Source organism: Aspergillus aculeatinus (assembly GCF_003184765.1).
Source record: "Aspergillus aculeatinus CBS 121060 unplaced genomic scaffold BO66scaffold_6, whole genome shotgun sequence".
NCBI classification, from domain to species: domain Eukaryota; kingdom Fungi; phylum Ascomycota; class Eurotiomycetes; order Eurotiales; family Aspergillaceae; genus Aspergillus; species Aspergillus aculeatinus.
The window spans coordinates 433,366-459,038 of record NW_020291475.1 but is presented as its reverse complement, the minus strand read 5'-3'; the positions used below and the strand labels follow the sequence as shown (position 1 = coordinate 459,038).

Here is a 25,673-nt window from a genome sequence, read left to right as displayed (position 1 = left end):
TGAGTAGATAGTACTTTGTAGAAGCCTGTCAAGCATCACATCAGTTTTCGCCATTCTTCTCCGAGATGTGCTGCTGTATACAGAAGATGACCAGGCACGGACTTAACTCCCATGTCTGGCATACAGCTAGTTGACTAACTCTTCCCACACTCTGAAAAGACCATGATGCTCCATAAGAGAGCACTTTTGACAACAGCTCAGGAGTATTCAATGTGAGTTCAAGCTGTAATGCGAGCCAGCTTAAATGCTAGAGGAGGGTGAATTTTAGTTAAGTGTATCCAGATCTATCCGAGGTTGCATGCGTAGCAGTAAAAACAGCGGAAAGCAAACAGGCCAGCTGCTCAATGGAAGAGCAGAAAGTTGGTTTTCCGCCTAGCGCGCGGATCCCTGCCGACCGCTTCACTCACTCACTCACTCACTCACTCACTCACTTACTTTATGCCGCCGCATCGGCTTTTTCCCCGACACCTCAGCGAACCGCTCAACAATACTGAGCAGAAAGTCACATTCCTTTGCGGCTTTCCTACACAATGGCATCCTATGCATCTTATGGGCTACTCGATCAGCTAGAAGAAGGTAAATTCAGATCGATTTCCCTCCTCAATCCACCAAACTCTCAACCACCGACACTCCCCGCTAATTCATGCAGATGGACTCCACAAGTCGCGCCTTCTCAATGTCGAAGAAAAGCCCTTCAAGCGGATCTCGAAACGTCTCCTGAACAACGATTCGGTCCTCATCTCGAACACCACACCTCCCCCGAATCTGCCGCCGGATGGAATGGACGACGACGATGCTGCGGCGGCGGATGCTGCGGCGGCGGCGGCGGAGGCCGAGAAGCAAAAGCGGCAGGAGCACTGGAGCCATTTCCGCGAGGACGTCGCCTTGGATTTCGCCGCCTTCGAAATCAGCATCGCGCGCATCCAGTTCCTCCTCACGAGCAACGAGAAGGAACGCGAGCGGTACGCGACCGAGAAGCTGGGCATCCTGGACACCATGCAATCCGTCCGCGACAACACCTCCGAGCTGCGGGTTCAGCTCGAGGAGGCCCAACGGCTGCTGGCGCTGCGGAAAAGCTACGACGAATTGGCGGACAAGATCACGAGCAACCGGCTCCTGAAACCGCGCGAGGACCAACAGGCCAACCTACAGAAGCTGCAGGCCGAGATCACCGATCTGGAGAAGGAAAGCAAGGAATACGCGCAGACGTGGGCGGAGCGCCGGGAGCAGTTCGGGCGCATCGTTGAGGAAGGCATGCAGCTGCGTCGCTTGATTCGCGACGAGAAGGAGGAAGTGGAGCGCAGGGAGGGAATGCAGGAAGGTGAGGACGGCGATGACGGCGACGTACCCTCCAAGGGTAAATCGAGCGGGGCCAATACGCCTCGTCACGACTCGGAGAGCCTGGCTTCATCGCATCAGAGTCCCGATGAGCTCGGTCGTCTGTCAGCTGGGTTGCAAGTGGATAGATCAGCCACGACCGGTGCGGCGTCACCCTTGCGGCAAGTGACGGTTCCGGGCGACGAGGAGAAACGCTCGCCTGATCTGGACACCACGATGGAGGACGAGGGCGAGGTACATGAAGAATTGGAAGAGGGAGAAGAGCAGGACGATCGGACAGATAGAATGGATACTACTTGATGATCGGAAGCTCTTATGAGCTAGCATTAAGCGCGGAGTTAATTGGCGGCGTTTGGATTCATGGCGGCTGTTATTTACAGCAATTCTGGTTTTTTTCCACCATGTTGTACTTTTACAATAATTGCATAGACAGAACTAGTGAACGTGGATTTACGAGATCTCTCGCTCTGCTGTTCTGGCTTGGGAGATAGCCTCCTTGGCAGCATTGATCTGCTCGACATTGCTCTCGGCGCCCTTCTTGCCCTCCTCAATCTGCAAAAAGCTAGTTGGTCTTGTAGAATCAATCGAAACATGAGAGAGAAACGTACCAGCAACTGATCAAGCTTAGCGATCGCATCCACAATCTTCTGCTTCAGGGTCGGAAGGACCTTCCTAGTCTCCTCGAGGGCAAGGCGCTGTCGTACGAGGACTGTCAGTGGCAGCACTGGCGTAGGGATTTGTTGGCGGTACAGACCTCCTGCTTCAGAGTCCACTCCTTGTTCTCATCGTCCCCACCCTCGCCGGATTCGAGTTTCTTGATTCTCTCCGTTTGCTGCTGTAGCTCGCGGTGATAGGACGCTTCTTCCTTGATCAAGCGCTGGACAGATGCCGTAGCAATCTCTAGTTGAGAGCGGGGTGCCATTGCGACCAAAGATCTATGTAGATGTTAGAGATGAGTATTGTCACACTACTAATGCTAGCATGTTGCAGAGGCTATGACCCTATTCAGCGTGTTCACTGAAGCTTGGGGAGATGGCGAGCAGTGCACTAGAGAACTCGATGCATTTGTGAAGTGGAGAGCTCTGAACAAGCTCAAGTTTTGGAATGCTCTCAGAACACCTCTGGAACGAATGACAAAGACATTGATCGACTAACCTGTACTGTACAAAGGTCTTTTCAAAAAGTTGAGATCACAGATTTGAGTCTGAAGAGTGTTCTTTTGTTGCGTTGGGTAAATTGCTTTGTTCTGCCCCTCCACTGGGTATGATGCTATCGAACGACAATTTGCATTGTTTGCATTGGATGATTAGTATCAGCACGGGAAGGAGGGGAGTCGAGGAAGTGCCAGCAGCACACCGCCCATGCCATCATCGCCGGCGGTGTCTTCCGGCAGTACGTCAGGCTTATTCACCAGACTGGGCCAATGAGCTCATTGTCCACGGTGTAACTTACTCCGTATGATCTCCTCTATCGGACCAGGTACTACCTAAGGTAATAGCCATCCGCCCTCGGGCTCGACAAAAGGCGCATACAAAGAACTCCAATGGGTCAGGGCTGCTCTCGCGATGGCGGTTTAGGCTCTTGAGACTTCTTCTATATATGTCTTATACATTCGACTTTCACATCCTGGTCATATGTGATAAATATCTCATGCCCAGAACTTGGTTATTATATGATTTTGCCCCCGATTAAAAGAAAATGCCGCCGCCCTCATTACTCCAGCTTTGCACGGCAACTGCGATCAGGAACGTCAAATGTGGGTCGCGCCTGAGTCAACTCCGAGATATCTGATCGCTGATACTGGTGCTACCTAGACTTGAATGATATCGGAAACATCCCTTATGCCCTTGCTCGTCCGTTCCTCCTCAAGGTGGAGAGTCCGGAGAAACTGGTGAGTCGCGCGATCGCCGCTGGGCCATAGGAAGAAGGCTCTAGACTAACCGATCGCCCATGATCTTACAGAGAGCATTGGAAATCCAGTCGCCTCATCTCATGCGCGATGACGAAGAAATATGGCGTGAATTCATCGAGCGGGACATTCCAGAATCGCACAGGGACGCTGTGCCCGAGAAGTCAGATTGCTGGTATGACGTATATCGCGAGCTTCAGGAAGAAGTACAACGGGCAGTTGATGAGGATGCAGAGAAACTCAAGATGGCGCTGGATGGGATCAGCTCCGAGAGAGCCAAGCACAGTGCGAAATTCATTACGGACCGGCGCCTCCCCGGTCAGAGGCCTACTGCGAAGCAGCGCTACGCTTCCTACGATCGGAAGATGGGCGGCATCAAACCAGTATTCACTCCCGCGAGGACTGGACTGGGCTCCTCAGATCCGTTAGGAGCGCCTGCCTGGCAATTCGAACGACCTTCCGTACCACGGGAGACAAAGAAGAAGAACAGCATTTTCACCGCCACGAAGCGCAATAGTGTGCTGGCCATCCCAACAAAGCAGCTCAACAACAGAGCTTCGCAGGTCAGACAGGCTCCACGGTCCTTGATTGAGGAACATCGGCGTCCTGCCGAGCCTCCTGTCCCCCGCCGACGAGATAACATGGCTCTAGCTATGAGGGCACCCGGACGGTCCCGGATGCAGAGTGCTGCGGTTTCTGCAGGCCAGAATAACCTAGCAGTCAACTCCACCCTCCGGGATAGGGAAGCTCGACTCCGGGCAATAGCCTCCGGACGACCAGCAGGCACTCTGGGGATTTCGCCTGCTTCAGAAACCACGGCGCGGACTGCACGCCCAGGAGTGGCGGCATCACCCTCTCCGGTTTGTTTCCCTCTCTTTTCAATCCTGACTGATATTCTCGGTGCTAGGATCTTGACTGACTAGGCCACAGACAGATGCAGGTGACTCGACCGCACCTGGAGCCCGTCCTCCTATGGTTCGGAAAAGACCTGCGCCCGCTAATCCTTTCCTCCAACCCAAGAAGAAAAGATTGAACTGACATATAAGTTGGTATATGATATTCGAATAATGATTTCTTCTTTGAGCCATATATAGGCCGCTCTTAGACCTGGACCGTGCTGTCCTTTCGAATAATGGCCGGCATCTCGCATCCTTTTGAGCGTCATTCTATTTGCCACTATTCTATTCCCATGATTTGCGTTTCTTTACCTTCCTCTTTTTTTTTGGCCACCAGAGCGCACTTAGACATGGTTGGCTTCAGATTTATCACAATGACCTTTTTCCATCTGCTGGTGGTGGTCATATCTAGAACGGGTTTTAAGGCGAACGGGTTTTAAGGCGAACGGGCTTGAACTTATTCTCCGCACGAGGTCTATGAATCTAATATACTCTCTGCTACACTGAAGCCTGACCCACGTATACATATACTTCTTCTTCTTCCCCAGCCAGGATACAACAGCAAACCTCGTCAACCACAGCCGCCATTCCCATACGGCCAAACGCCGCCCTTTCTCCAACCCATTGAAATCCGCGCCCGCACACCGCATACAAGCTGATGAGCGGTTTATTATTGTATTGCTGCTAAACCACATTTCAACATCGCGCTAGGGTCCAAGGACGAAAGCGACATATGCGCGACTCAACTCTATATGCCTGTGATGGAGCAAAGAAAAACCGGCCATGATGATGTTTCCATTCCAGGAAACCAGTTCCTGAAGCGTAGCAACGGGGTAGATAGGCATGATTATGGGTATGAGTCTGAGTATGAGTATGATGGTAACGACAAAACTGTCGAGGGAGGGAACCGATTTATTAATTTCCCATGCACAACACAGCTACCAACCGGCATCTCTCTTTCCCTCCTTTCCTCTCAAGTCCCTGTCGCTTTTAAAAACCACCACGAAGCGCGAGGACCAGGTGTAGTGTGGCGCCACCTTCGAGGTTGTATTCTGCGGCGGTCTTGTCGTCGGCCCTGTTTTTTCGAAGCACGGGTGAGTTTTCTCTTTTTCCTCCGGGCTTGGAAAACATTCGGTTGAGGTAAAGGTGTGGGGATTGGGAAAGGGCAGGCGTACATCTGCTTGCCACCGAAGATCAGTCGCTGCTGGACCGGGGGGATGCCCTCTTTCTCTTCGACGCGTTCTTTTATGCGGGAGACCTGCGGTGTGTTTGGAGATTGGTTAGCTGATGTTGTTGCTGTGGTGAGAGCTTCGAGAGAAATTCTTGTCGTGGGGTTGAGGGGCAGCCTGGGCTGATGGTTTGCTGCCTGCCTCGTTCGTCTTCTCCGTTACACGGCGACGCACGGAATCACAGACACGCCGAGGAGGGGAGGGGAGGTGGAGCAGAAGGTAAGCGACGTAAGGGAGGGAGGTAGGTAGGTAAGTACCTTGTAGTCGGGCTCGATATCGAGTTCGATCTCCTTGCCGGTGAGGGTACGGACTCTATATTGCAGTGGAAAAAGATGGTCAGCTGGTTTGGTTCATGACCGATGCCCCGACGACTTGGTGTTTCCCCCTCTGCGTCATGGGCTTGGGGGGTGGAGATGTCGGGGCCGGGCTGGACGGCGCGCCGCAGGCTCACTCACTTGATCAACATTTTGAGAAGGTGGGACGGTCTATATGGTGAAGGATCGGGTAGTAGTTGAGGGTAGTTGCGATCGCGCAGCGCAAGAAGGCTGTATGTCCGGGTATGCGAGATGAGTTGGGGTAGTGAGCAGTAACTAACATGGAGGAGGGTTGTTTCCGTGACGGAAAGCCGCGGCGGGGTCGCTTTCTGGTGGGGCATCGGACTTGGGAGGAGGCCCGGCGAGAGCACTGAACAATAGTACTAGTATTCAATTGAATACCCACAAGACCCAGGAGCTGTACAGGGATCCTGCTCTTAGTAGTGTCGAGTTGACACTCAATACGAGTAGTAAGTAAGAGTCATTCTGCTTGATGGATACTGGAATGACTATAACGGAGAGAGGATAGCTCGAGCATCTTGTCAACGACATTTGCCGGCCTTATGCTTGGGTTTATGGACGGTTATATATAGCAACTAGCGGCACTGAGTGGCACCTAACTCAATGATCCCTACAGCTTCAACTCTTCGTAAGCTCCAACGCACTCGCCATCTAGACTTGCCTTTCTTCTCCTTCTATACTGGATCCACGAAAATGAGTACTAGTGACCAAACATCCAATCCGTTCAATGAACTCATTGCGGAATGCCATAATGACCCGGTATTCACCCAGGAGGTTTCCATGGCTAGATCTTCGAACCAGGCACACTCATCCGTTGGCAGACACGAATCCAAGCTCGCTACGAAGCCCATCGAACCAATCGAAACATCCAACAAAAGGAACGGCTGCTCGATCCCGGTTTCTCCGGTTGGCAGATCGACGATATTCTTGCACGCCTGCATGAACAAGCAAACAACGAACAAGGTAGCACTGCGACAGCACCGTTCATTGACCCCCGACACAGCTTAACCATCCTCGCTCGTCCACCGCAGCATATTCGAGACCTAGTGGCTGAGATCCAAAGAGAGATCGGGGATGTTGCTCGAAGTTCGTGCATCCCACCCGCCCTTTGGACTGACTCTGGGCCCAGTCGCCGAGTACGAACGCTGATTTGGACATGCAACAATGGCTAGGCCTCTGGTTTACACCTCCAGACTATCTACACATGACTACCCTGGAGATCGCTAGTTGCCGGACGGAACCAGAGATAGATGACCTGGTCACTCGTCTGCAGCGCAGTGGGATCATACCGCAGTTGACGCACTGCACCTTCCATCATCGCACACGGCTATTCAAGCCGGTGATTAGCTACGATGCGACGGCAATGGCTCTGAGTTTCGTCCCTGAAACTGGTGGGGACATGATGGGCCATGTCCACGAGAAAGAATGCCACGATGATCAGTATACTTACCACCATCTACGAAGAGACGTCTCCACGCAGATTGCGGCAATCGGACTGCCGATGAAGCCCAGGTACATTGCTCCGTCGGCGCATATCACCATCGCACGATTCATCACTCGCGAAGGATTCTTGCTGGAGACGCCTGGTCCAGACGGGTTGGAACAGGTCGATAACGATCAAATTGCCTTACTGATTCGAAGGATTGAGTCCATTAATGAGAGGCTCAGGGCGGAATATTGGCCCCGTGAACGAGAGCCCATACCTCGGAAAGGCGAGTGGATCGTGGGAGAGGAGCGAGGGCTGGAAGTCTGTGTTGGGAGGTCATTCTATGGAGGCGGCGAGTGTGCCCATGTAGGGAAAGGCTTTTGAGATACTAGGTAGAGACTCATGAGGTAGACTCCGATGGAGGTTGCCAACGTTCCCTTAAAGCCATCAAGGTAATTAGTTATGGTCTGTTTCATACCAATGGTTGAAATGATAACAAAAGCGGAAGAGGGCCGATAGCTATAGTTGCCTGAGGCATGATGCAGTCAGTCTTGGCTGCTGACACACAAACGCGGTTAGGCCGCACCCTAAGCGAACGAAATCCCACAACCCACCGCACCGCCGCCAGCCCGACTTGATCCTCCCCGACAAGAGACTATCAACGACCACCAAGTTCGCGATCCGGCCAAATCAGTCAAAATGGTAAGGATGTTGTCCCGTTGATTTCTCACCTTTGTTGCCGTGTTCCTGGGCGTCCGAAAATTTTTGTTCGACAAATCGGCACATGTTGGAAGGGCGAGATGGCGAAATTCGATATTTCGCCGATGGATGGATTCCCAGCTACGAGCCCGTATGAATCGCCTGCGACCGACAGTTATGGCACCCTCAAAAAAGACTACAAAAATGGCCGACAGTGAAGACGAATTCGACATGGCGATTCCGAAGCGACGATTTGTGGTGTGAGGCGATCGAACGGAATACTTTGTGCGATCCGGACGAGAGTATCGGCCTGCAACAAGAAAAGATATGCCAAAAAAACTTTCGCTATTGCCTGAACACAACGATCAATGCTCGATATCCTCCAGATTCAGTACCGCGCCACTCGCCGATGAACAATACGACGCAAGACACCCGGGAACACACTATACTTGCCGTCCAGTGACAAATACATCTTCACCCGCAGAGGCTGATTCATTCTTCTCTCGAATTCAGGTCAACGTTCCGAAAACCCGCCGGACTTACTGCAAGGGCAAGGAGTGCAAGAAGCACACCCAGCACAAGGTCACCCAGTACAAGGCTGGCAAGGTGAATAGCACCACCCCGCCTCGCCTCTGAGGAACTTTTCGAACAACGAGCGGCGTACTGATGCAGAATTTGTGATCTCCCTTTAGGCCTCCCTGTTTGCCCAGGGTAAGCGTCGTTATGATCGGAAGCAGAGCGGTTACGGTGGTCAGACCAAGCCCGTCTTCCACAAGAAGGCCAAGACCACCAAGAAGATCGTCCTCCGTCTTGAGTGCACTGCTTGCAAGCAGAAGAAGCAGCTCTCCCTGAAGCGCTGCAAGCACTTCGAGCTTGGGTATGTTCCGCCCGACTTCGCGACTTTCTCGGAAGATGCTAATCGATCTCGACCTACAGTGGTGACAAGAAGACCAAGGGTGCTGCTCTTGTCTTCTAAATTTGCGATTTTCTTGTTCGGCTCTGGGTTTCCTGCATTGCTAATCCGGCGGTGGCATATGACAATGGCAATGGAAAATGAAATAGGGTCCTCATATTCAAAAGAAAAAAAGAATATATGACTCCTAGTTGACGAGTCTCTTGACGAAATTACCCGTGTTCCTGATACCGCGTAGTAGCATTTGTAGATCTATGAGAGAACGATGATACGATAAGGAACGGTCGATCGCAAACCCGTGCCTTCAAGCCTCGCAACCACCAACACGATCTAATGGAACGAGAAGACGGCCTGCCTGTCTAAGGGGAGGTAGATAGCATTCCTACTCTGCATACGACTCATCCACTACCTAACTACTACACAGCATAATACTACTAAGAAGACTTTCTTCTCCAACCAGTCGGACAAGCCGGCCAAATTGATGAAAAAAAAAGGGGGTTCGCGTCGATCGGGGGTAGTGTAAGCCCGATGACACTGTGCAGTCCGACATGCGCAAGCACAGAGGTCAGACTGCAGAGTACAAAAATAAGATTAATCAATGTTGTGTTCCTTAGAACACTTTCAGAGATTAAACTGAAAAGAACAGATACTACACTTGATCTAAGCCAAAAGGCAAAGAGAGCTGGAAAAGAAAAAAGAAAAAAACTCCAAAAGGATGCCGGGCGGTTGCACCTTTTATAGGGAGACTTGGAGGCAAAAGGGCGCTAGTGGTGCTAGCCTCGCTTGATTGACGCGCTAGACTAAATTTGGGGGGCATCTGGTTTGGGATTAGCGGGGGACGTTTCGAGGTTGGCTGGAGTGAGGACTACTAGGTCTATACTAGGTAGTATTGTATATACACCATGAAAGTATTCTAGACAATTCGTGGAGTCTGCTTCATAGCTCGAGGTTAGTGAGGCTGGTTAATCTTGTTAGAATGCTGGTTCATCGCTGAGAAGGTCCTTTATTGGCCTGGTACTGCATGCTGATTCTTTTTGGGTAAGCTGGATACCAGATATATGTCGTAGAATTGAGAGCATAACCACTAAGTACGCGGAATACTATTCTGTCCTCCGTACCACAATTATTAACCAGTTACCAACCAGAACCATCCAGCCGAAGACGAGGCTAATCCAGTCACCCCCACGCTAATCCAGGCTGTCACGGGGGCGGGATGGGATCCCCCGCATTTCAAGGGATCTATCTATCCCTCGGTCCACCCGCTACGTACTTCGATTGTCCATGCACTTGTCTACAGATGTGACTTCATGACTTTCCTTGACGCCGTCATCATTGTCATCAAACCTGCCCTTCACTTCTGCCATCGTATCATTCCGAACCCATCTCTGAAAGAAACAACAACAACAAAGCCTTTACCACGAGGGAAGATATGGAACATCACCTCCCGGGCCATCAACTACCGAACATCCAATTCCAGACTATACTTCCCGTCGAATGCGGGGAAACTGGCGGCATTGCGACTGGCATGATCGAAGTCTGATCTACAGAATACGGGGTACTCAAACTCTGGCCCGCTTCCCCAACTTCATACCCCGGATCGGTCGTCATTGCTCGGCCATCCTCCGAGTTGATGTTGACGTCGTACAACTGCACCCTCGGCTCATGGCCGTGCAGCTATATATCCGCACGCCCAGCGCCTTCACGCGTCACCTCTTCACCGTCAGGAAGAGTATGCATGATACTAGTCTTTCTTCGGCTTCAATCCCTCTTTCTGCTACAAAATGGCGGTCTGGTATGCTTTTGGTGTGGCAATATTTGCTGCCATCGGAACGTTCTTGTTTGTAAGGCAGGCTCGTGTCGCGTCTGAGGGCTATCTCGTCGCTAACATAAGTCATTTCTAGGGGTTTGACACAGGCATCGCTACGACAAGTGAGAGACCCTAGTGCAGCGACCCTCCCACGACGACAGCTAACGACTCTTCAGCAATCGCCCATGAAAGCTGGATTGACTACATGAATCACCCGTCAAATGGCCTGACAGGAGCCGTAAGTCAGGAAGACCTTTTTTTTCGGGCTTTTATATCTAATCCCGTGTAGGTTGTATCAGTGTACATCGCTGGCGAAGCAGTCGGCGCGCTCACTCAGACTGCAATCGGAGATAAACTCGGTCGACTTCGCTTTATGGAGATGTCGTGTGTTGTTGTCACCATCGGAACAGTCATCCAGACCGCGGCCGTGAATATTGGAATGTTCCTTGCTGGCCGCCTGCTGGCCGGGTATGCTGTTGGGTGAGTTGTACCCGGGCACGTGAACCAACAATCGAGGACGAAACTGATCATGGCGTTGGTAGCGGAATGGTTGCCACAGTCCCGATTTATCTCAGCGAGATATCATCCCCTCGTTATCGTGGCTTGATTGGGGGCATCTCAGGCTGCGGCATCGCATTCGGAACGATGGCTTCGAACTGGGTCGGATACGCCTGTAGCTATGCACCCTATGGTCAGGTCCAGTGGAGGGTCCCTCTGGCGATCCAAGTCCCATGGGGCATCATCATGTTCGCCGGACTGGTCACCTTCATGCCCGACTCTCCACGCCACTTGATTCGAGTAGGTCAGATTGAGAAGGCGCGCAGCGAGTTCGTCAGAGGCCGGCGGGATTTACGTCCGGATGAGGCTCATCAGGAGTTTTCGGAGATGGTCGCGCAAATTCAGTACGAGAAGGAGAGAGAGATAACCTCCTACAAAGATATCTTCCGCATGTTTCGACGACGCGCATTAGTGTAGGTCCATGTGCAAGATACACGAGGGAGGCCTGACTCCACTGACTCGGTCGAATAGCTCGATTGCTGTGCAGACCATGACGAGTCTTACCGGCGTGAACGTCATCCAGGTATGTGTCTCACAAACCCGATGGAGATAAGATGCTAACAGAGCCCTAGTACTACCAAAGTGCGCGTTCTTGCCCGCCCATACCCCCCCCTCCAATGACGAAGAATACTGATGGCTGTGATCCAGCAACACTCTACAAATCCCTCGGAATTGACTCCCACACCATCTTAGCCCTAGCTGCTGTGTACGGCACCGTCGCGTTTATAACTAATTGCCTCACCACCAAGTATCTCACAGATCAGTGGGGTCGTCGCAAGTGTGTCTCCAGCCCAACCTAACCCACAAAATCCCAGCCACCCCAGAAACTAACCAAACGAAGTATGATCCTAGCCGGCCTCGCCGGAATCATCATGATAGAAATATATGCCGCCGTCATGCAGCGAGAGTTCCAGAACACGGACAACAGAGTCGGGAAAGGCTTTGCCATCCTGGGAATCTACCTGTTCGTGGTGGTCTACTGTATGTCCGCAGAAGACACGCAACCCATATCCCCATATTCCCGGTTACTAAGTGCCATAAACTTGCACAGATGGTATGCTCAACAGTACCACCTGGCTATACGGCGCCGAGGTTCTGCCCATTGCGCTTCGTAGCAAGATCATGGGACTGGCCGCAGCATCTCACTTTATAGTCAACGTCGCAAGTAGGATTGCCCCTTCCTCCTCATTCGCCACGACAAGTACCTCCCCCCAAAAGCCCCGCAGAACATCTACTGACACCATTGTCCTTGTTTCATGACGCAGTCACCGAAGCCGGTCCCAGCGCCTTCGCGAACATCCACGAGAACTACTACTACGTCTTCGTGGCCTGCACTGTTTTCTTCTTGGTGATCGCCTATTTCTACTTCCCGTAAGTCTCTTCTCCACGAACTTGTTCTTCTACCTTCTTGTGAAGACAAAAGCAAAACAACAATACTGGAAGGTGATATGACTAACGTGCCCGGAACGGGTGATAGGGAAACCAAACGCAAGACCCTGGAGGAGATTGCCGCGTCGTTTGGGGACAAGGTGGTCGCGGCCGGCGAGCAAGGCGAGGAGGATCCGGATGCGAAGCTCCATTCGCAGCGGGTGGAGGTTGTCTACGAAGGATAGGGTCAGAGAAAGAAGGATCACTTTTCTGCCGCAACGCTTTTCCGCAATTCAGAATATGCGCTTGTCTATACCGTTCGTCACTTAGCATCATTGGAGTCTTTCTCATCTGGCTCTTGGAAATTATCCTGATCATGTAGCAAACTAGCTGGATAGCCTATGTCCCGTGAAAGGGCTCTACAAAGTGAAGGAGAAGAAGAAACATGGTGCGGATAACGTACCGTCAGGCTTCAACTCCCACCAACCGGGCCGTTTATCCCTCGCATCAGCGACGCATCTTCTCATCAAGACCACGCCATCCCCTGTCCATATTCCCTTCCTCAAGAAAGACAGACGGGCAGGAAACAAAGATCTGTATGGAAGTGAAAAGCAAGCAAGAAAGGGCGTGTGCCCCCCTCCCCCCTTTCCCCCCTGCCCCCCTGCCCCCCGGCCGAGAGCCGCCCCTCGTTCGGCTCCGAAGCTAGAGCTAGGTAACTTATGTCTGATATCACTACGAGGGAAACGAACACAAGAACGAAAAACGGCTTCGTCTTCTATACCTATGGTAGGTACAAATTGACCTATAACATTGTGATATGTATTGCGCTGTCGATGGGGATGGGAGGTGGGCGGTGGGGGCTAGCTACATGCCGTCCGTCCCGTCTACGGCAATCAGGGCTGGCGCTGGCGCTGGCTCGAGTTTACTCCTGACGATCATGTGGGTCAGGTGTACCGGTAGTCGTGTGTGCAATGATTCAATTCTTCTACATGGGATGATGGGAATGTGAACAGGGAGGGGGGCTTGAAAGAAGGAAGACCCTGGCGAGGGTCAGGGGGGGCTCTTCTGGCGTGGAGTTACTGTACTGTACATACAGGTTACTGTGCACGGGATGGTGTGCGGAACTGAAGACGGCGCTTTCACCATATTCAGGGTAACAAGTAAGTGAACCTGAGTCAACCACTGCAGGCTCCGTACCTCTGCATGTTCTCGAGTACTTGCTTGATAGGGTTATGGTTCATGCATGCCACCAGTTCAGGCAAATGATCAGATCGGCGGATCGTCAGGTGACGACAAGTGACCGCCCTCCTGCATACTCCATGGAAATCCTTTCGGCCGGACGTCGGACTTCATTGACATTCATCCAATCATTCATTCATTAACTACCGAGATTGTCATGATCATCACGTCGTTACTACATTAGTGGGAAAAGAAACATCAGGCACAACAAGGAAAGAAAGATAAGGTGCAAAAACAAAACCACAAAAGCCAGTTAAACAAAGACACGGTTGATTCCCCTGAGCAGTGTCTCCAATCCGTCCGCCAAAGGATCATCGCCGGGCTGGGGTAAAAGGCGTCCCTGCGAGTCAAACCGGTCAGGCAAATCAATAGTAGAGTCGGAATCAGATTCCACCCCATCTTTGCGGGACCGATCTTCAGACCGAGTACGTGCAGCGAACGGCTCAGAGGACGAGTGGCGGCGGCGTGGAGTGCGGTTGCGCTCATGGCCATGTATTGATGCAATGGTAGAGTCACTATCATCCGTTTCGTATCCTGGGTCATGCTGTCCTTCATGTTCCGATTCAAGGTCAAAGGCAACCGATTTCGGCCTTGCCGGCTGGCTGGCGGCGCGGGGTCGTCGCTTTTTCGGGCGGGGGGTTCTCAGCGATGATCGTGCATCTAGACCTACATGCCATGTCAGCAAGGGCCCCTCTGTATGCAAGGCAGCCTTCCCTGAACGCACCATCTGATATGTGATCCTGGGCAACGGGGTGATGGGAAGTTTTCCATGCGGCACTCACATTCTCTTCTACCCTTCGGGGCCGAGGTGCATACGGGTCTGACTCAGGATGCGCAGGATGAGCATACGGCTGCGGTGGCACAGCGCCGGGTGGAGGTGGGTAATCGGCAGGGTTGTAAGGTGCTGGTTCCGTGCGAGGCGCGGAGCCAGGAGGTGGGGGAAAGTAATTGGTATTAGGGTAGTACTGATGATCGTCGATCGGCCGAGGGGCAGCAGGAGATGGCGGATACGGATCATGCTGGTACGGAGCTTCTTCATCTGGCTCATGATTGGTCAGCACCTGGAAACTTCAAGAGACTCAACCTTCGCTTACCCGATCTGTCTCGGTCTCGCTCTGTCTTCTTACGCTCATTACGCTGCGCAAGCTTGTGGGCTGCGTAACCGACTCCTGCAGCTCCTAAAGCGGCCTCGGCGAACTCCCGCGAGCGACTGCGATGCCGTTCGTGCCCGCCTCGTCGTCTTCTTCGGCTGTCACTTTCTGAGTCAGACGAATCACTACTGTAGCGAGCTGCCCGGCCTCGGCTGCGACTACGACTGCGGCTATAAGGCCGGCGTCTTGTTGATCCGAAGCCTGCTGCGCCACTTGCAACCGGGTCAGATGCATCCGAGTAGTATCCATGTGAGCTCCCAGGCCGACCGTAATAGTTGGCAGGAATACTACCATGGACTGGGTGTTCTCCATACTCGATCAGACCAGGAGAGGACTTGGTTGGATCAGAGTAAACCTCTGAAGGGGCGCGGCTGCGAGATCGTGAGCGTCGGCGTTCCCTGTTGCGCGAGGCTTCTCTCTTGTCCTTGTTCTTCTCATATAATCCAGTAGCCGCAGCTGTCCCAAGGCCGGCCGCTAGCACTGGCAGGGCTTTCCTGATTACGCTTTTGGACCGAGACCGATCACGTCGCCCTGGACGTGAGTGGCTCCGGGCCCTCTCGATCAGGCCTGCCACTGCTGCTCCAGCAAGGCCAGCCTCCGCCATGTGCTTTCTACTTTTGGACTGGCTGCGCTCCCCATCTTTGTTCAGCGGCAACGACCGTGTGGAGCTGGCAGCACGGCGGTGACGAGACCGGCTGCGTCTGTCCTTGTTGGAATTGGACTTGTTTCGTGCCAGGGCGACAGCCCCAGCAATAGCAGCGGCACCCAGGCCGAGTTCCGCGAGCGTCCGCGCGCGCGAGTGGGAGTGAGAGCGACTGCGACTTCGACGGCTGTGGCTATGACGATGATGGCGGTGGTGACGGGAGTGTGATCTGTGATCGTCATCGAAAGAGTGGGAGCGATGACGACTCTTGCTGCGATAGTGCTCTCTTGCACGTGAGACTGCTTCAGCAGCGATGGCACCCAATGCACCGGCACCGACGTCCCGCCCCAGGCGGCCAACTCCCTCGGGCACTTCTTCTCCTTCTTTCTTGTGATGGTTGCGAAGAAGTTCTGCGGCCCCGACACCTACTAGGGCACCCTCGGCTAGATGTCGCCGCCGATGGGGATGATCATCGTACTCCCGTGTTTCTTTGCGAATGTACACCATGCTCTCATCGCTGCTGTAGTCCTCTTCATCGCGACGGCGGGTAGCCTGCGAGACAGAGTCGCTGGGGCTCAGTTCGCGTCGGGAGCGACGGTCTTCATCCCACTCGCGGACCCGACGATGATAGTAATAGCCTCCAGGCTCGCGATCCACTTCCGACCGCCGCACAATATCATAATCAGACTCTCGTGGATTGACGTAGACGGGGCCGCGTGCTTCAAGAAGGATTATTGGCTGAGTTTCACGAATGATAACGGGGGCAGGGTGACTGCGAATGCGCTCGGGCACATAATACTCACGTTCGTAATAGTCTCTTTCGGAGCGGTAGTCAAGTGGGCGCGAGTCGTAGTCAACCTCTCGTTCGTACCTCTGGATCATCACCGGCTCTTCTCGCTCATGAGTGCGCCGGATAACCAGCTCTCGGTCGGCGGGGTCCTCATGGCGATAGAAGAAATCACGCTCACGCTCACGCTCCTCCTCCGAGGGGATGACGTAACGCTTGATAGATACGGTCGAGCGGGGTTCATCCCAGTCCCGCTCGCGATCGCGTTCTCTGTAGACGTATGACATGAAGAATATAAGTCCAAATGTGTGAAGGTAATATTGAAGTGATGGGAAAAAAACGAGTTTGTCTTAGGCAAGAAAAGATGGAGGAGAGATGAGAGGCAGTTTTGAGAAGAAGAACGGGAAGATGGAGGGACTGCAGCGAAGTGGGGTAAGCGAGGCTGATGAGAGAGGCTGCCGAGTGTCAACAACAACCGACGGGCGTCGGCGGAAGGCTGTACGAAGGTTCAACTTGATTCGAGGACGAAACAAGGCAGGCGTACACCGTCGTCAGAAAGACGAAATAGGGTGCAGGATAGTCAAAGATGACTGCTCCGAGTGAGAAAACGGGCACCAGAGGAGGGCTTAGTCCAGTCCTCGCCAAAGATCAAGTATGCCGGGCCGCAGTGGTGATTTGCTGGGGCTTCATTCATTCATTCATTCATTCATTCACTAATCATCTGTCATCTGCTCAGAGTGTTTTGATTTGCGTCAAGTGTAACACAATGTAGCATGCAGCATGTATGGAAGGAAATGTGGAACGTAGAACGTGGAAGGTGAAAGGTGAAAGGTGAGAGGACGCAATAAAGTCGATGAACGATGAACGATGATGAAGTGGAGGAAGCACAGATAAAGCAAGCAAGAAAGAGGGAGGGGCAGAGAATGAAACCTGAGGCCGCGAGGGTAGGCAACCCAGGCAAACCAGGCAAACCAGGTGATCCCCCACGTGAGGGACTGCTTCTTGCTTTGTGACAATTGCAACTCCCATCATCATCATCGTCTTCTTCATCGTCCTCCATCGTCATCAACAACCCACTATCTTCTTTGATCTACGAGTATCTGCAAGTCTCACCAGAAGGTTCAATCTGGTCTTGGTCCCTGCGGGTTCATTATTTCCATGGAAATCAGAGCATGGTTATCCAGATCTTGCCCAACCATGGAATGACAGCCGTCATACCATCGGTTTCGGACACCTTGTGCAAACCTCTTCAACCTCTAATTTAGCAAACATCAAGTTTGAGGCCCATCAGCTACTGCAGGGATCCACTGAAAATTTTTATCATTCAGCTAGGTTCTTCATACGCTAGTCGGATGCGTCAGTCTCATCCGCCTTAACCGTGTGTAAAGTACTGGAAACTTCTCCCGCGAGATCTGGAGTTGCCGAAGTCGGATCTCGGACACTGCGGTCTTCGGTGTGTTTTTTAAGCAGCCAAGCGGGTTGAAAGGACCCTACACCTGTTGCATGCTCGGTATCACCTTTACGCTGTTATCAGCAATCGAGAGAAGAGCAACCCAGTAATGCTTCGATCACCGTCATCTGAACCCCGCTTTGCATGTTGAAGGCAGTTGTTATGGATTTTCCGTTAAAGGAGGGTCTGCACGATAATCCCTGCATGGTGCTTTTGAGCCGTGGACCTAGCATACGTGCCCTACGGGGCTCAACCGTGTCAGCAATCGAATGATGACTGCCGCTTTGACCCCTCGCCTCAATCTATTCTGTGGCTTAACCACCCATGCAATTTTCGAGACCTGAGGCGCCATCTCCTTTGGGATTTGCCAAAACGCTAGCATGGTGGGTACTGCTGGTATTCTGACAGCAGACCAGAGCACCATGTGCAGCGAATCTCACCCCAACTGTGGCTGGAGCCCCTTTCGAAGGAAATATGGGCCTTTGGTGCAAAGCAAGCTCAAACAAGAACAATGATTGACAAGAAGGACAAATAGATTTACGAATTAGTCTCATAACGACCCCCTTTCTTGCCCGGATGAACATACTAGAGGATTCTGAACCATGGTTGTCTGTGGCGGTGATGCAGGAATGGACTCAGTCTGTATGCACCTAGCCACAATCCGCCGGACACAATGATTGCGACGGTTCGAAGGTCAAGCCCCACAATGCCGTCGACCCGACTTGTTGCACTATCGATGCTGGCAGACGTCATCGCCATTCCGCGCTCATCCCCCATAGGCGTTGGGTCTTCCCTTTGATCCGGCCATTCTCAAGCACGGATTGGTCAACACTGTATCCTTCTAGAATTTTTCCACCACCAAATCAGTATGAGGTCCTTGTCGGGGGCTAATAGTACGGGGATTATAGGTGATGGATACGGAGGCAGCAGAAGAGTTTTTAGATGCAAGCTGCGATCTAACCGATTCGGACGCGACAGTTTAAAGTGATAATAACGTTGTTGCACTGGGACGGAAATCTCCGTGAAGCAGCTTCCTTCTCTTACTTTTCTCGGTTGAATTAGCACCACGCCAGCGCATTCATTGTTCTTGAGCATCGGCCCAAAAAAGTTCAACTAGACCGGCGATGCCGAAAAGGGACATTGTAGGTGATAACCCAGTACAAGACTCCTTGCTCATGGGCTGCTAGACAGATTTACCTCGATATAAAGAGCACACAACACATCCTTAGAACCATTCACTTAGCATGCTGTGTTCTTCTGCACCCTGAGATCCAGAAGGTAAATTGGCTGATGCCGCGTCGGCCTTCTGTTCCATCCTGGCATATCCTTTTTCTAGATTACCCTTGCGCAAGGGCGAGCTCCAACGCTAGCTTTCTATTCTGCGTTTATTTTTCAGCGCCGTCATGACTACCTCCAATCGCTCGACCGGAAAGAGATTGCCTATCAGCTGCCAGGCATGCAGAACGAGGAAAATCCGCTGCTCTCGTGACGGGCGCCCTTGCCAGACCTGTGTTCGTCGTGGTCTGGGTGCAGAGGACTGTATTTACCTGGGTCAGCCGAGACTTGCTTCCCAACAAGCCATGACGGCGGCTCCACCTGACCAGAATGAGATGCTGGCACGAATCAACAACCTCGAAGAGTTGCTTCACGAACAGGTTCACATTCAGTCCAACGACGTTATGTCACCCCAGACTCAGAGATCGCCCAGCGGGACCGAAAGTGGAGCCGAATATGAGCCTGCGTTTGATGTTAGATCCCGAGAACTCAGATCCCGATTACCCAGTGGCGCCGGCACTCTACAGACATTCAATGCCGGATACGTTCGCTACTTGCCGTGGGTGAACAGTCCTCCGATCTTCAGGGGTCAGTCAGCACCCAATGTCGAGACCGAAATCCCAGACGAGAGCGATGATCTACAGCTGCCATTCGCCAAAAATCATGTTTCTAGGGAGGAGCTGTTAGCGATCCTACCCCCACGGCGATATTGCGATGCTCTTAAGGAAATATACTTACGGGTCTTCTCGCCTGTAAGTGATTGTCATGTTTCCTGTCAGCCTTGTGGCTCTTTGACGCGAGAGTCCCGATCTGAGTGGAACTTACTAACTCAACAACCAGCTGTTTCACGTTCTTCACGACCTCACCTTCGAAACCGAGTACCAACAATTCTGCCACGACGCCAACAGTGTGACCACCGCATGGATTGCACTTCTGTTTGCGATTCTCTCTATTGCTGTCACCGCACTCGAGGACGATGAGATTCTACTCTCCGACATTGGGCGCGAAAAGACGGCTAGTCGAAATATCAAGGCATTATCCGCACGCTATCGGTCGGCCTCACTGCGATGCCTGGCGGCAGATAATGTCCTTTCTCGACACTCGATTCACTCACTCCAGTCTCTTATCCTCGTCAACTATGCTCGAGTCCACCGTGGCCTTCCCATCTGGACCCTGCTAGGGTTTTCGCATCATGTAGCCATCTCCATGGGCTGCCACGTTGATCCTAGCCGATTCGATCTCGGACTCATCGAACAGGAGGAGCGCAGACGTGCCTGGATGGGGCTCACCTCGCTATTCACTGTCCAGAGCATAGCCTCTGGCTGTCTTCATAACACCATCACACCCAACGATGTGAAGCCGCCCTTAGACATCAACGATGTTGACCTGCTGACGGGTTCTTTCTCGGGACAACCGGCGCATCCCACGCACATGACGTACCTACTGTTAGAATCTCATCTCAACAGAGTTCTGATGATGGTGTGCGATGCGCTATTCAACACGTTCCCGAGATTCGGCCCATACCAGCTCGAGACCCAGATCCAATCCGTCCGTGAGATGTGCGACCAGCGGTACAAGCCCAATTCCGGCCTCGAACCCATCTCACCGCCACACCAGGCCAACCTAAACATCCTCTACAGCAACATCCATCAGCTCCTTCTTCTCCTTCTCCGCCCCAGTCTCTGCGCCTACCTGCAAGGCGAATTCACCCCAGAGACATATGCCGCGCGGACCAAAAGCGTCTCCTCCGCCCGGGCATCGCTGGCGATCTACCAAGCCCTCCACGAGTCGCCCGCGTACGCTTCCTACAAGTGGTACAACAGCTACCTCGGCAGTTTCCACGCCTTCCACGCGGCCGTCGTCCTCTCCGTGACGCTCATGTCCCCGGAAACGCAGTTCGAGTTCGACGAGTCCAAGACGATCCTCTGGGATGCCCTCGAGACCTTTGCCGCTCTATCCAACCGCAGCAATTTCTGCAGCAAGGCCGTGCCCGTTCTGCGTCAGATCATGTAGGAGCTTCCTCCCTCGAACACTAAGACAACACCCTTTGATCGGAAACTCGTTTGAGACTTCAAGGTTAAGGCTAACCAGATATCCATCCAGTGAAACCACCTGCACTCACGGCCAACAAGCCCTAGCATCGCTGGTCGGAATCGACCCTCATACCGCAGGCCTCATCAACCCCCCGGGTGACTTCGTGCCCTTTCCCCCGATGCAACGGATCCCCGAGCCACTCCTCGCGCAACTCCAGCCGCAGAATTGGATCAGTGCGGCGTCAGTCCCATGGGACGGTTGGGGGATCCCCAATAAGTGAATCACGACGAGAGAGAGAGCGAAAGACTGGCTAGCTGGCTGGCGGTGAACACAAAAACAAGAAGGAAAGGACTGTCCATGGTCCATGTGCAATGCCTCCTAGCACAGTGTCATTGATGATCCAGGCCCTAAAGAAAATAGTTTAGTGCCGCTTACGAATACAAAAAAAGAGTTTGGACTTGTTGCCTGGGTTGAGCTATTGTACTGTGCTGTATTAGACATGTTTGACCCTGTATTGCCATCAATGGCCTGGCCACGGATTGGACCACGAAGGTACTGATCGATCTGTCGTCCGCAGTTCTCTGAGTTATTGGTTCCGGATCTACCTTTGCGTGGCGGCACGTTCTGTGGATGATATCAGGTTCTGGAGGTCAGTGAGTGGGGCTTGGTTGGATACTCGAGTCTGAGATTAAGCAAGCAGGCCCTATGTACAGTAGTACTCTCATGCTACCACGACTGTGATCACGTCTTCATCAAGGCGTTTGACTGCGCGAGAAGAAGGCATGGCATGTATGCCATCAGGTTATACGGATCTATTAAGCGTTACCTTTCCCACACCAACCACCATTTCACAGATGCAGCAATAGCAACAGCGAAGAGCAAAAGCGCATATGTAAACGGCGCACTTCAATGCACCGGATGGATAACACATTATGTACAAGAGAGACCATACATAAATACATACATAAGACATAGAAAGGAAGCGGGCGAGAGGACGGATGTCCGATCCTGCACGCAAGACAGCACAAATTGATCAAGGCAAGAACCAGAGAACGACGCCTGCGCCACGCCCGTGGGTGTGTGGCCCCTGTGTCTGCCTTTTTTTGCCTGTCTCTTTCTCAACATCCCTCCTTCCCCAGAATCCTCCCCACTCTAATCAGACAAAAAACCGCAAATGAGTCAAAAAACTCCCAAAAGTGTATAGAAGCGCCGTTGCTGATGCATGCATAAGATGAAATGCCTTTTTCCTTTTTCAAAAGACACCGCCGCCGGTTCTCCATGCTCGCGCTGCCGGGTCAATCATGATAGATTATGTCAGGTCATCACACATCAGTGGGTCAAAGATGAAAGAGAAAGCAGATCCAACATCACAAAGGAGGATAAACAAGATGGTATGCGCCCGCGAGTTGCATAGATTGTATTGGAGCCGTGACTTGCCAAGAAAAATGCAAAGTGAGGTAAGAGGCATCGCTGAACGCTCGAGCTGTACGCTCCCAAAACGCCAGGAAGAAATCGGGAAATTAACGTGAACAATCTCTATTAAGCCGTCAAGGCTCGCTTCACCACACGGAATGTGTTTCGAACGACATCCAATGGGCTTGCAGGATCTCGGACAGTGCGCAAACTGCGTGAGAAACGTTTCTTTGCCGATATTGTAACCGTGCCGTTGCCCCCGGGACTCTGGTTGTGGTCACCATTTCCGTCATCGTCATCTCCGTCATCAGGTATGACCTTGATGCTAGAGCTGACTGAGGCAGAATAGTAGCGCGAAGTCAGGGGTAGTTGATATTTAACAACACCACGGACGATCAATTCGAACGGGTGTTGAAGCACACGTTCCCACCGTTCTGTGCCGCCCTCTTCTGTCTTGTTGCCGGGGCGAGCAAGACGTATCTGTCCTTTCGAGGTCGACGGCTCATAGCGCCATGGCGACGGCTCCAGCAGCAGCGGTGAGTCAAAATGGAAAACACGACCGAGCAACATAGTCTGGGGGTCACCCGCAGGATCGGTGGGCATAGGATCAGTGCCCTTGTCCACACCGCCGCGAGCGAGTGCCATGCTACTGAATTCGGTCTCATTCGCTTGACAGCCGACCGAGCTAGCACACCGAGCGAGTCGAGCCATCTCCGCCCTTTTCCTGCTTCGCTCCACTCGAGGGAATGGGCTCTTGTCAAGATCATGCTCGCGCCAGAATTTGTCCGTCCCCACAAATCGACTCTTGGCGAAGATATTCATATCCATATCGTCGATAGACACCGGGAACAGATTCGGATTGATGGCTTGCACGTTCAAGTCCAGCATGATTTCCTGCTCGGACGCTAGAACATTCTGGATATCGAGCACCTGAACATCAACGAGTGTCTTCGTGGTCATGATGGCGAAAGATGTGATCGCCCCAACAGCGAACAGGAGTATAGCGGTGATGAAGAGGCATGCGCCGTAGCGGGAGAAGAACCCACGATGGCGCTGCTGCATGTACTCCATCTGGCGTAGACTGGCACTGTTCGGGCGTCGCCCGCCGCTTTGACGACTTCGCGTTACTCGGGGGGAGCCAACGAGCGGAGTGCGTTCATCATCCGCGCCTTCGGCATCGAAATCATAGCTGTAAAGATCGTGTGGCTTTTTGCTACCACTGATTGTGCGATAGTTCGGGTTTGCGCGTGATCCAGGATGTCGAGATTGTCGGTAGGCGTTGCCAACAAAGTGGCGGGGGGATTTGGCACTGCCCTGAGACTGAGGGAATGGCGAATCACTATCGAACAAGGACGGATAGAGGTTGTTGTTGCGGCCGTACCGCCCGATATGGTGGTGCCGGGGAGTGTGCGTTCCGCTACCATCGGCTCGAGGATGGCTGCGTATGGTCTCATCCCCAAAGTCATCGGGGTTACTGGTGAAGGTATTGTTGGTGAACTTCATGCTTCGCTTGCCCGTAACGCTGTGGTTCCCATCTCGAATCCCGGCTCGACTCCGACCGGCCAGCTGGTCGACCTGACTAGCCATAGATGTCGCGCTCGGGGTCCGAGAATGATACCGGTTCTGTCGAACTGGATACGGATCCGGGGGATTGGACTCGTACACAAATGTCTCGTCGGAGTCCGATACATCGGCCTCGTCTACGGCACTGGCCACTTTCGCCTCGAAAATGTCTGCCTTGGACGATGCTGTGCTGGTCGTCAGCGCAGCCGGCTTCCGGGTTCGCTTCTTCTCCTTCTTCGGCCGAATAGTCTCGGTACTGGGTTTCATTCGAAGGGTCCCCGCATCCACTCGGCCAGTGTTGCCTCTATCACCCGGCACCACACCGAGAGAAACCTGAGGAATAGAGCTGACAGTTTCGGTCTCAACAATCATATTGCGCACCGAACCATCGGTCGGCTTTGCGCGAGGACCCCCACTCAGTGAGGTAGTGGATCGTTTCGGGATGATAGTATTGTTGGAACCCCGGGAACCCGAGGGTGCATGACGGCGATAGCTATCGACTGGCTCCGAGCTCTTATTCCCACCACTGTCGCTGCCACTTTCATTGTGCTGCACTCTCGAGGCCTTGGGCGTCGCATCTTCGTCGATCTTCTGCAGTTGTGAGTCTTCTCGTAATGGCAATCCCAGGATAGTCTCGGTCGATGGTGTGGACTGATCACTGGCCATTTCCTGCACAGTTTCGAGGGCCGAGCCTGGTGTATGATTTCCCCGATTGACGGCCCGGGGGACACTTCGATCGGTCTTCGTCGCATGATCATCCGGTCCGGGCGTCGAGCGCTTGATCGAGGTGTTCGGTTGGGCGGTCTCCGGCTCCGACCGTCGCGAAGTGGCCCACAATGGCATGGTGGACTTATCCGGGCTAGGCACATCGGAAGACGAATCGGCATTGGGAGGCGGGCTGAGGATCGGAGGCTTGGATGATTTGGATAATGCTCGTTGGATGGCTGTGGCCGAGGGAACGGTGCCCGACCCGCCAGAAGTGGTAGTGTTGGAGGCAGAACGATTCGGACTCCGGTCGACGCTGCCTTTTCGTGATCGAGATGCGATCCGGGGGGTGGAAGGTGAGTTGCGCGGACGACGAGAGGACCGAACCGGGGAGGTTTCACGAGAGGATATAACGGAGGGAGCGGTGGGCGTCGGGATGGCGATGCCAGGAACGACATGCGAGAACTTAGGCAGCTGTGACACGGCAGGCCCCTGGATTTGGGATCTAAAGGTCGAACGTGGCACTTCCATCATGTCGCTCTCACTGGCAGATCGGCGAGGCGCTGCAAGAGCAGCGGCAGCCTCATCGGTTTGGGCCACTCTAGATCCGCCAGCGGTCCCGTTGGGAGGAGGTGACCTCTCGGACTCCGCCGCCATGACTTCTGCTGCGTCAGAGATTTGCTGACAACCCTTTCAGAAATCAGGAGGTCCGAGAGGGAACCAGGATAAGAGTCGGTGGAAGGCAAACACGAAGAGGGGGAAAAGGACTCGAAAAATTCGGTGAGCACCAAGCGGGCGCGGGAAAGCCGGGACCAGGGCGTGGAAAAATAAAGATTAGAGAGAAGGCAAACACGGAAAACGCCCAGATTGAGACACTGGGGTTGCCAAAAGAGTCAGGAGATTCGGAGCTTGAGAATGCAGAACCGCAGACACCA

The 25,673-nt window shown here is 53.0% G+C and overlaps 10 protein-coding genes across 10 annotated transcripts; 6 read left to right on the top strand and 4 right to left on the bottom strand.

Annotated features, from left to right (window-relative positions):
- The first annotated feature begins 450 nt into the window (after positions 1-450).
- BO66DRAFT_342149 (uncharacterized protein) lies at positions 451-1,823 on the top strand. Its single transcript, XM_025644452.1, has 2 exons — positions 451-576; positions 650-1,823. The coding sequence occupies exons 1-2, from the start codon at positions 531-533 to the stop codon at positions 1,636-1,638; spliced, it is 1,035 nt and encodes a 344-aa protein (XP_025507481.1). The 5' UTR covers positions 451-530; the 3' UTR covers positions 1,639-1,823.
- BO66DRAFT_388754 (putative tubulin-specific chaperone Rbl2) lies at positions 1,664-2,631 on the bottom strand. Its single transcript, XM_025646635.1, has 4 exons — positions 2,494-2,631; positions 2,093-2,273; positions 1,947-2,033; positions 1,664-1,890 (listed from the first exon to the last, which is right to left on the bottom strand). The coding sequence occupies exons 2-4, from the start codon at positions 2,258-2,260 to the stop codon at positions 1,789-1,791; spliced, it is 357 nt and encodes a 118-aa protein (XP_025507480.1). The 5' UTR covers positions 2,261-2,273; positions 2,494-2,631; the 3' UTR covers positions 1,664-1,788.
- Positions 2,632-2,819: 188 nt separating this feature from the next.
- BO66DRAFT_366640 (elongin A domain-containing protein) lies at positions 2,820-4,638 on the top strand. The gene is made up of 4 exons (XM_025645261.1): positions 2,820-3,094; positions 3,153-3,229; positions 3,301-4,107; positions 4,178-4,638. Exons 1-4 carry the CDS (start codon positions 3,037-3,039, stop codon positions 4,283-4,285), a joined length of 1,050 nt encoding a protein of 349 aa, XP_025507479.1. The 5' UTR covers positions 2,820-3,036; the 3' UTR covers positions 4,286-4,638.
- Positions 4,637-5,967, bottom strand: BO66DRAFT_388752 (NEDD8 family protein RUB1). Its single transcript, XM_025646634.1, has 4 exons — positions 5,828-5,967; positions 5,630-5,684; positions 5,319-5,401; positions 4,637-5,218 (listed from the first exon to the last, which is right to left on the bottom strand). Exons 1-4 carry the CDS (start codon positions 5,836-5,838, stop codon positions 5,134-5,136), a joined length of 234 nt encoding a protein of 77 aa, XP_025507478.1. The 5' UTR covers positions 5,839-5,967; the 3' UTR covers positions 4,637-5,133.
- A 356-nt stretch (positions 5,968-6,323) lies between these two features.
- On the top strand, positions 6,324-7,579 carry BO66DRAFT_388751 (uncharacterized protein). Its single transcript, XM_025646633.1, has 3 exons — positions 6,324-6,466; positions 6,529-6,793; positions 6,880-7,579. Exons 1-3 carry the CDS (start codon positions 6,401-6,403, stop codon positions 7,515-7,517), a joined length of 969 nt encoding a protein of 322 aa, XP_025507477.1. The 5' UTR covers positions 6,324-6,400; the 3' UTR covers positions 7,518-7,579.
- A 213-nt stretch (positions 7,580-7,792) lies between these two features.
- On the top strand, positions 7,793-8,849 carry BO66DRAFT_388750 (60S ribosomal protein eL42). The gene is made up of 5 exons (XM_025646632.1): positions 7,793-7,835; positions 7,934-7,936; positions 8,346-8,438; positions 8,525-8,709; positions 8,769-8,849. Exons 2-5 carry the CDS (start codon positions 7,934-7,936, stop codon positions 8,806-8,808), a joined length of 321 nt encoding a protein of 106 aa, XP_025507476.1. The 5' UTR covers positions 7,793-7,835; the 3' UTR covers positions 8,809-8,849.
- Positions 8,850-10,205: 1,356 nt separating this feature from the next.
- hxt8 (putative MFS monosaccharide transporter (Hxt8)) lies at positions 10,206-12,822 on the top strand. The gene is made up of 12 exons (XM_025645260.1): positions 10,206-10,586; positions 10,647-10,674; positions 10,729-10,790; positions 10,842-11,032; positions 11,095-11,523; positions 11,582-11,633; positions 11,683-11,692; positions 11,759-11,888; positions 11,952-12,091; positions 12,162-12,275; positions 12,376-12,481; positions 12,588-12,822. Exons 1-12 carry the CDS (start codon positions 10,527-10,529, stop codon positions 12,721-12,723), a joined length of 1,458 nt encoding a protein of 485 aa, XP_025507475.1. The 5' UTR covers positions 10,206-10,526; the 3' UTR covers positions 12,724-12,822.
- Positions 12,823-13,970: 1,148 nt separating this feature from the next.
- Positions 13,971-16,585, bottom strand: BO66DRAFT_398507 (DUF3824 domain-containing protein; the record flags this gene model as incomplete). The annotated part of the gene is made up of 3 exons (XM_025648646.1): positions 13,971-14,410; positions 14,442-14,756; positions 14,812-16,585. The coding sequence occupies 3 exons, from the start codon at positions 16,583-16,585 to the stop codon at positions 13,971-13,973; spliced, it is 2,529 nt and encodes an 842-aa protein (XP_025507474.1).
- A 2,140-nt stretch (positions 16,586-18,725) lies between these two features.
- On the top strand, positions 18,726-21,703 carry BO66DRAFT_388748 (Zn(II)2Cys6 transcription factor; the record flags this gene model as incomplete). The annotated part of the gene is made up of 3 exons (XM_025646631.1): positions 18,726-19,775; positions 19,864-21,032; positions 21,127-21,703. Coding segments are annotated over exons 1-3 (2,000 nt in total), but the record flags the coding sequence as incomplete, so codon positions are not given.
- Positions 21,704-22,596: 893 nt separating this feature from the next.
- Positions 22,597-25,395, bottom strand: BO66DRAFT_314794 (putative phospholipid metabolism enzyme regulator; the record flags this gene model as incomplete). The annotated part of the gene is made up of 1 exon (XM_025643445.1): positions 22,597-25,395. One exon carries the CDS (start codon positions 25,393-25,395, stop codon positions 22,597-22,599), a length of 2,799 nt encoding a protein of 932 aa, XP_025507472.1.
- Positions 25,396-25,673: the final 278 nt, after the last annotated feature.

Bases quoted from the DNA above. Each gene is read 5' to 3' on its own strand.
- BO66DRAFT_342149 (XM_025644452.1), top strand. From the start codon at position 531: ATGGCATCCTATGCATCTTATGGGCTACTCGATCAGCTAGAAGAAG. The intron at 577-649 runs GTAAATTCAGAT...TAATTCATGCAG, and splicing joins ACTCGATCAGCTAGAAGAAG to ATGGACTCCACAAGTCGCGC.
- BO66DRAFT_388754 (XM_025646635.1), bottom strand. From the start codon at position 2,260: ATGGCACCCCGCTCTCAACTAGAGATTGCTACGGCATCTGTCCAGCGC. The intron at 2,034-2,092 runs GTCTGTACCGCC...CTCGTACGACAG, and splicing joins AGTGGACTCTGAAGCAGGAG to CGCCTTGCCCTCGAGGAGAC. The intron at 1,891-1,946 runs GTACGTTTCTCT...AGCTTTTTGCAG, and splicing joins CTAAGCTTGATCAGTTGCTG to ATTGAGGAGGGCAAGAAGGG.
- BO66DRAFT_366640 (XM_025645261.1), top strand. From the start codon at position 3,037: ATGCCGCCGCCCTCATTACTCCAGCTTTGCACGGCAACTGCGATCAGG. The intron at 3,095-3,152 runs GTGGGTCGCGCC...GGTGCTACCTAG, and splicing joins TGCGATCAGGAACGTCAAAT to ACTTGAATGATATCGGAAAC. The intron at 4,108-4,177 runs GTTTGTTTCCCT...ACTAGGCCACAG, and splicing joins TGGCGGCATCACCCTCTCCG to ACAGATGCAGGTGACTCGAC.
- BO66DRAFT_388752 (XM_025646634.1), bottom strand. The intron at 5,402-5,629 runs GTACTTACCTAC...AACACACCGCAG, and splicing joins ATATCGAGCCCGACTACAAG to GTCTCCCGCATAAAAGAACG. The intron at 5,219-5,318 runs GTACGCCTGCCC...TCGAAAAAACAG, and splicing joins ATCTTCGGTGGCAAGCAGAT to GGCCGACGACAAGACCGCCG.
- BO66DRAFT_388751 (XM_025646633.1), top strand. From the start codon at position 6,401: ATGAGTACTAGTGACCAAACATCCAATCCGTTCAATGAACTCATTGCG. The intron at 6,467-6,528 runs GTATTCACCCAG...ATCCGTTGGCAG, and splicing joins CGGAATGCCATAATGACCCG to ACACGAATCCAAGCTCGCTA. The intron at 6,794-6,879 runs GTTCGTGCATCC...AACAATGGCTAG, and splicing joins GATCGGGGATGTTGCTCGAA to GCCTCTGGTTTACACCTCCA.
- BO66DRAFT_388750 (XM_025646632.1), top strand. The intron at 8,439-8,524 runs GTGAATAGCACC...ATCTCCCTTTAG, and splicing joins CCCAGTACAAGGCTGGCAAG to GCCTCCCTGTTTGCCCAGGG. The intron at 8,710-8,768 runs GTATGTTCCGCC...CTCGACCTACAG, and splicing joins TGCAAGCACTTCGAGCTTGG to TGGTGACAAGAAGACCAAGG.
- hxt8 (XM_025645260.1), top strand. From the start codon at position 10,527: ATGGCGGTCTGGTATGCTTTTGGTGTGGCAATATTTGCTGCCATCGGA. The intron at 11,524-11,581 runs GTAGGTCCATGT...TCGGTCGAATAG, and splicing joins TTTCGACGACGCGCATTAGT to CTCGATTGCTGTGCAGACCA. The intron at 12,092-12,161 runs GTATGTCCGCAG...AAACTTGCACAG, and splicing joins CCTGTTCGTGGTGGTCTACT to ATGGTATGCTCAACAGTACC.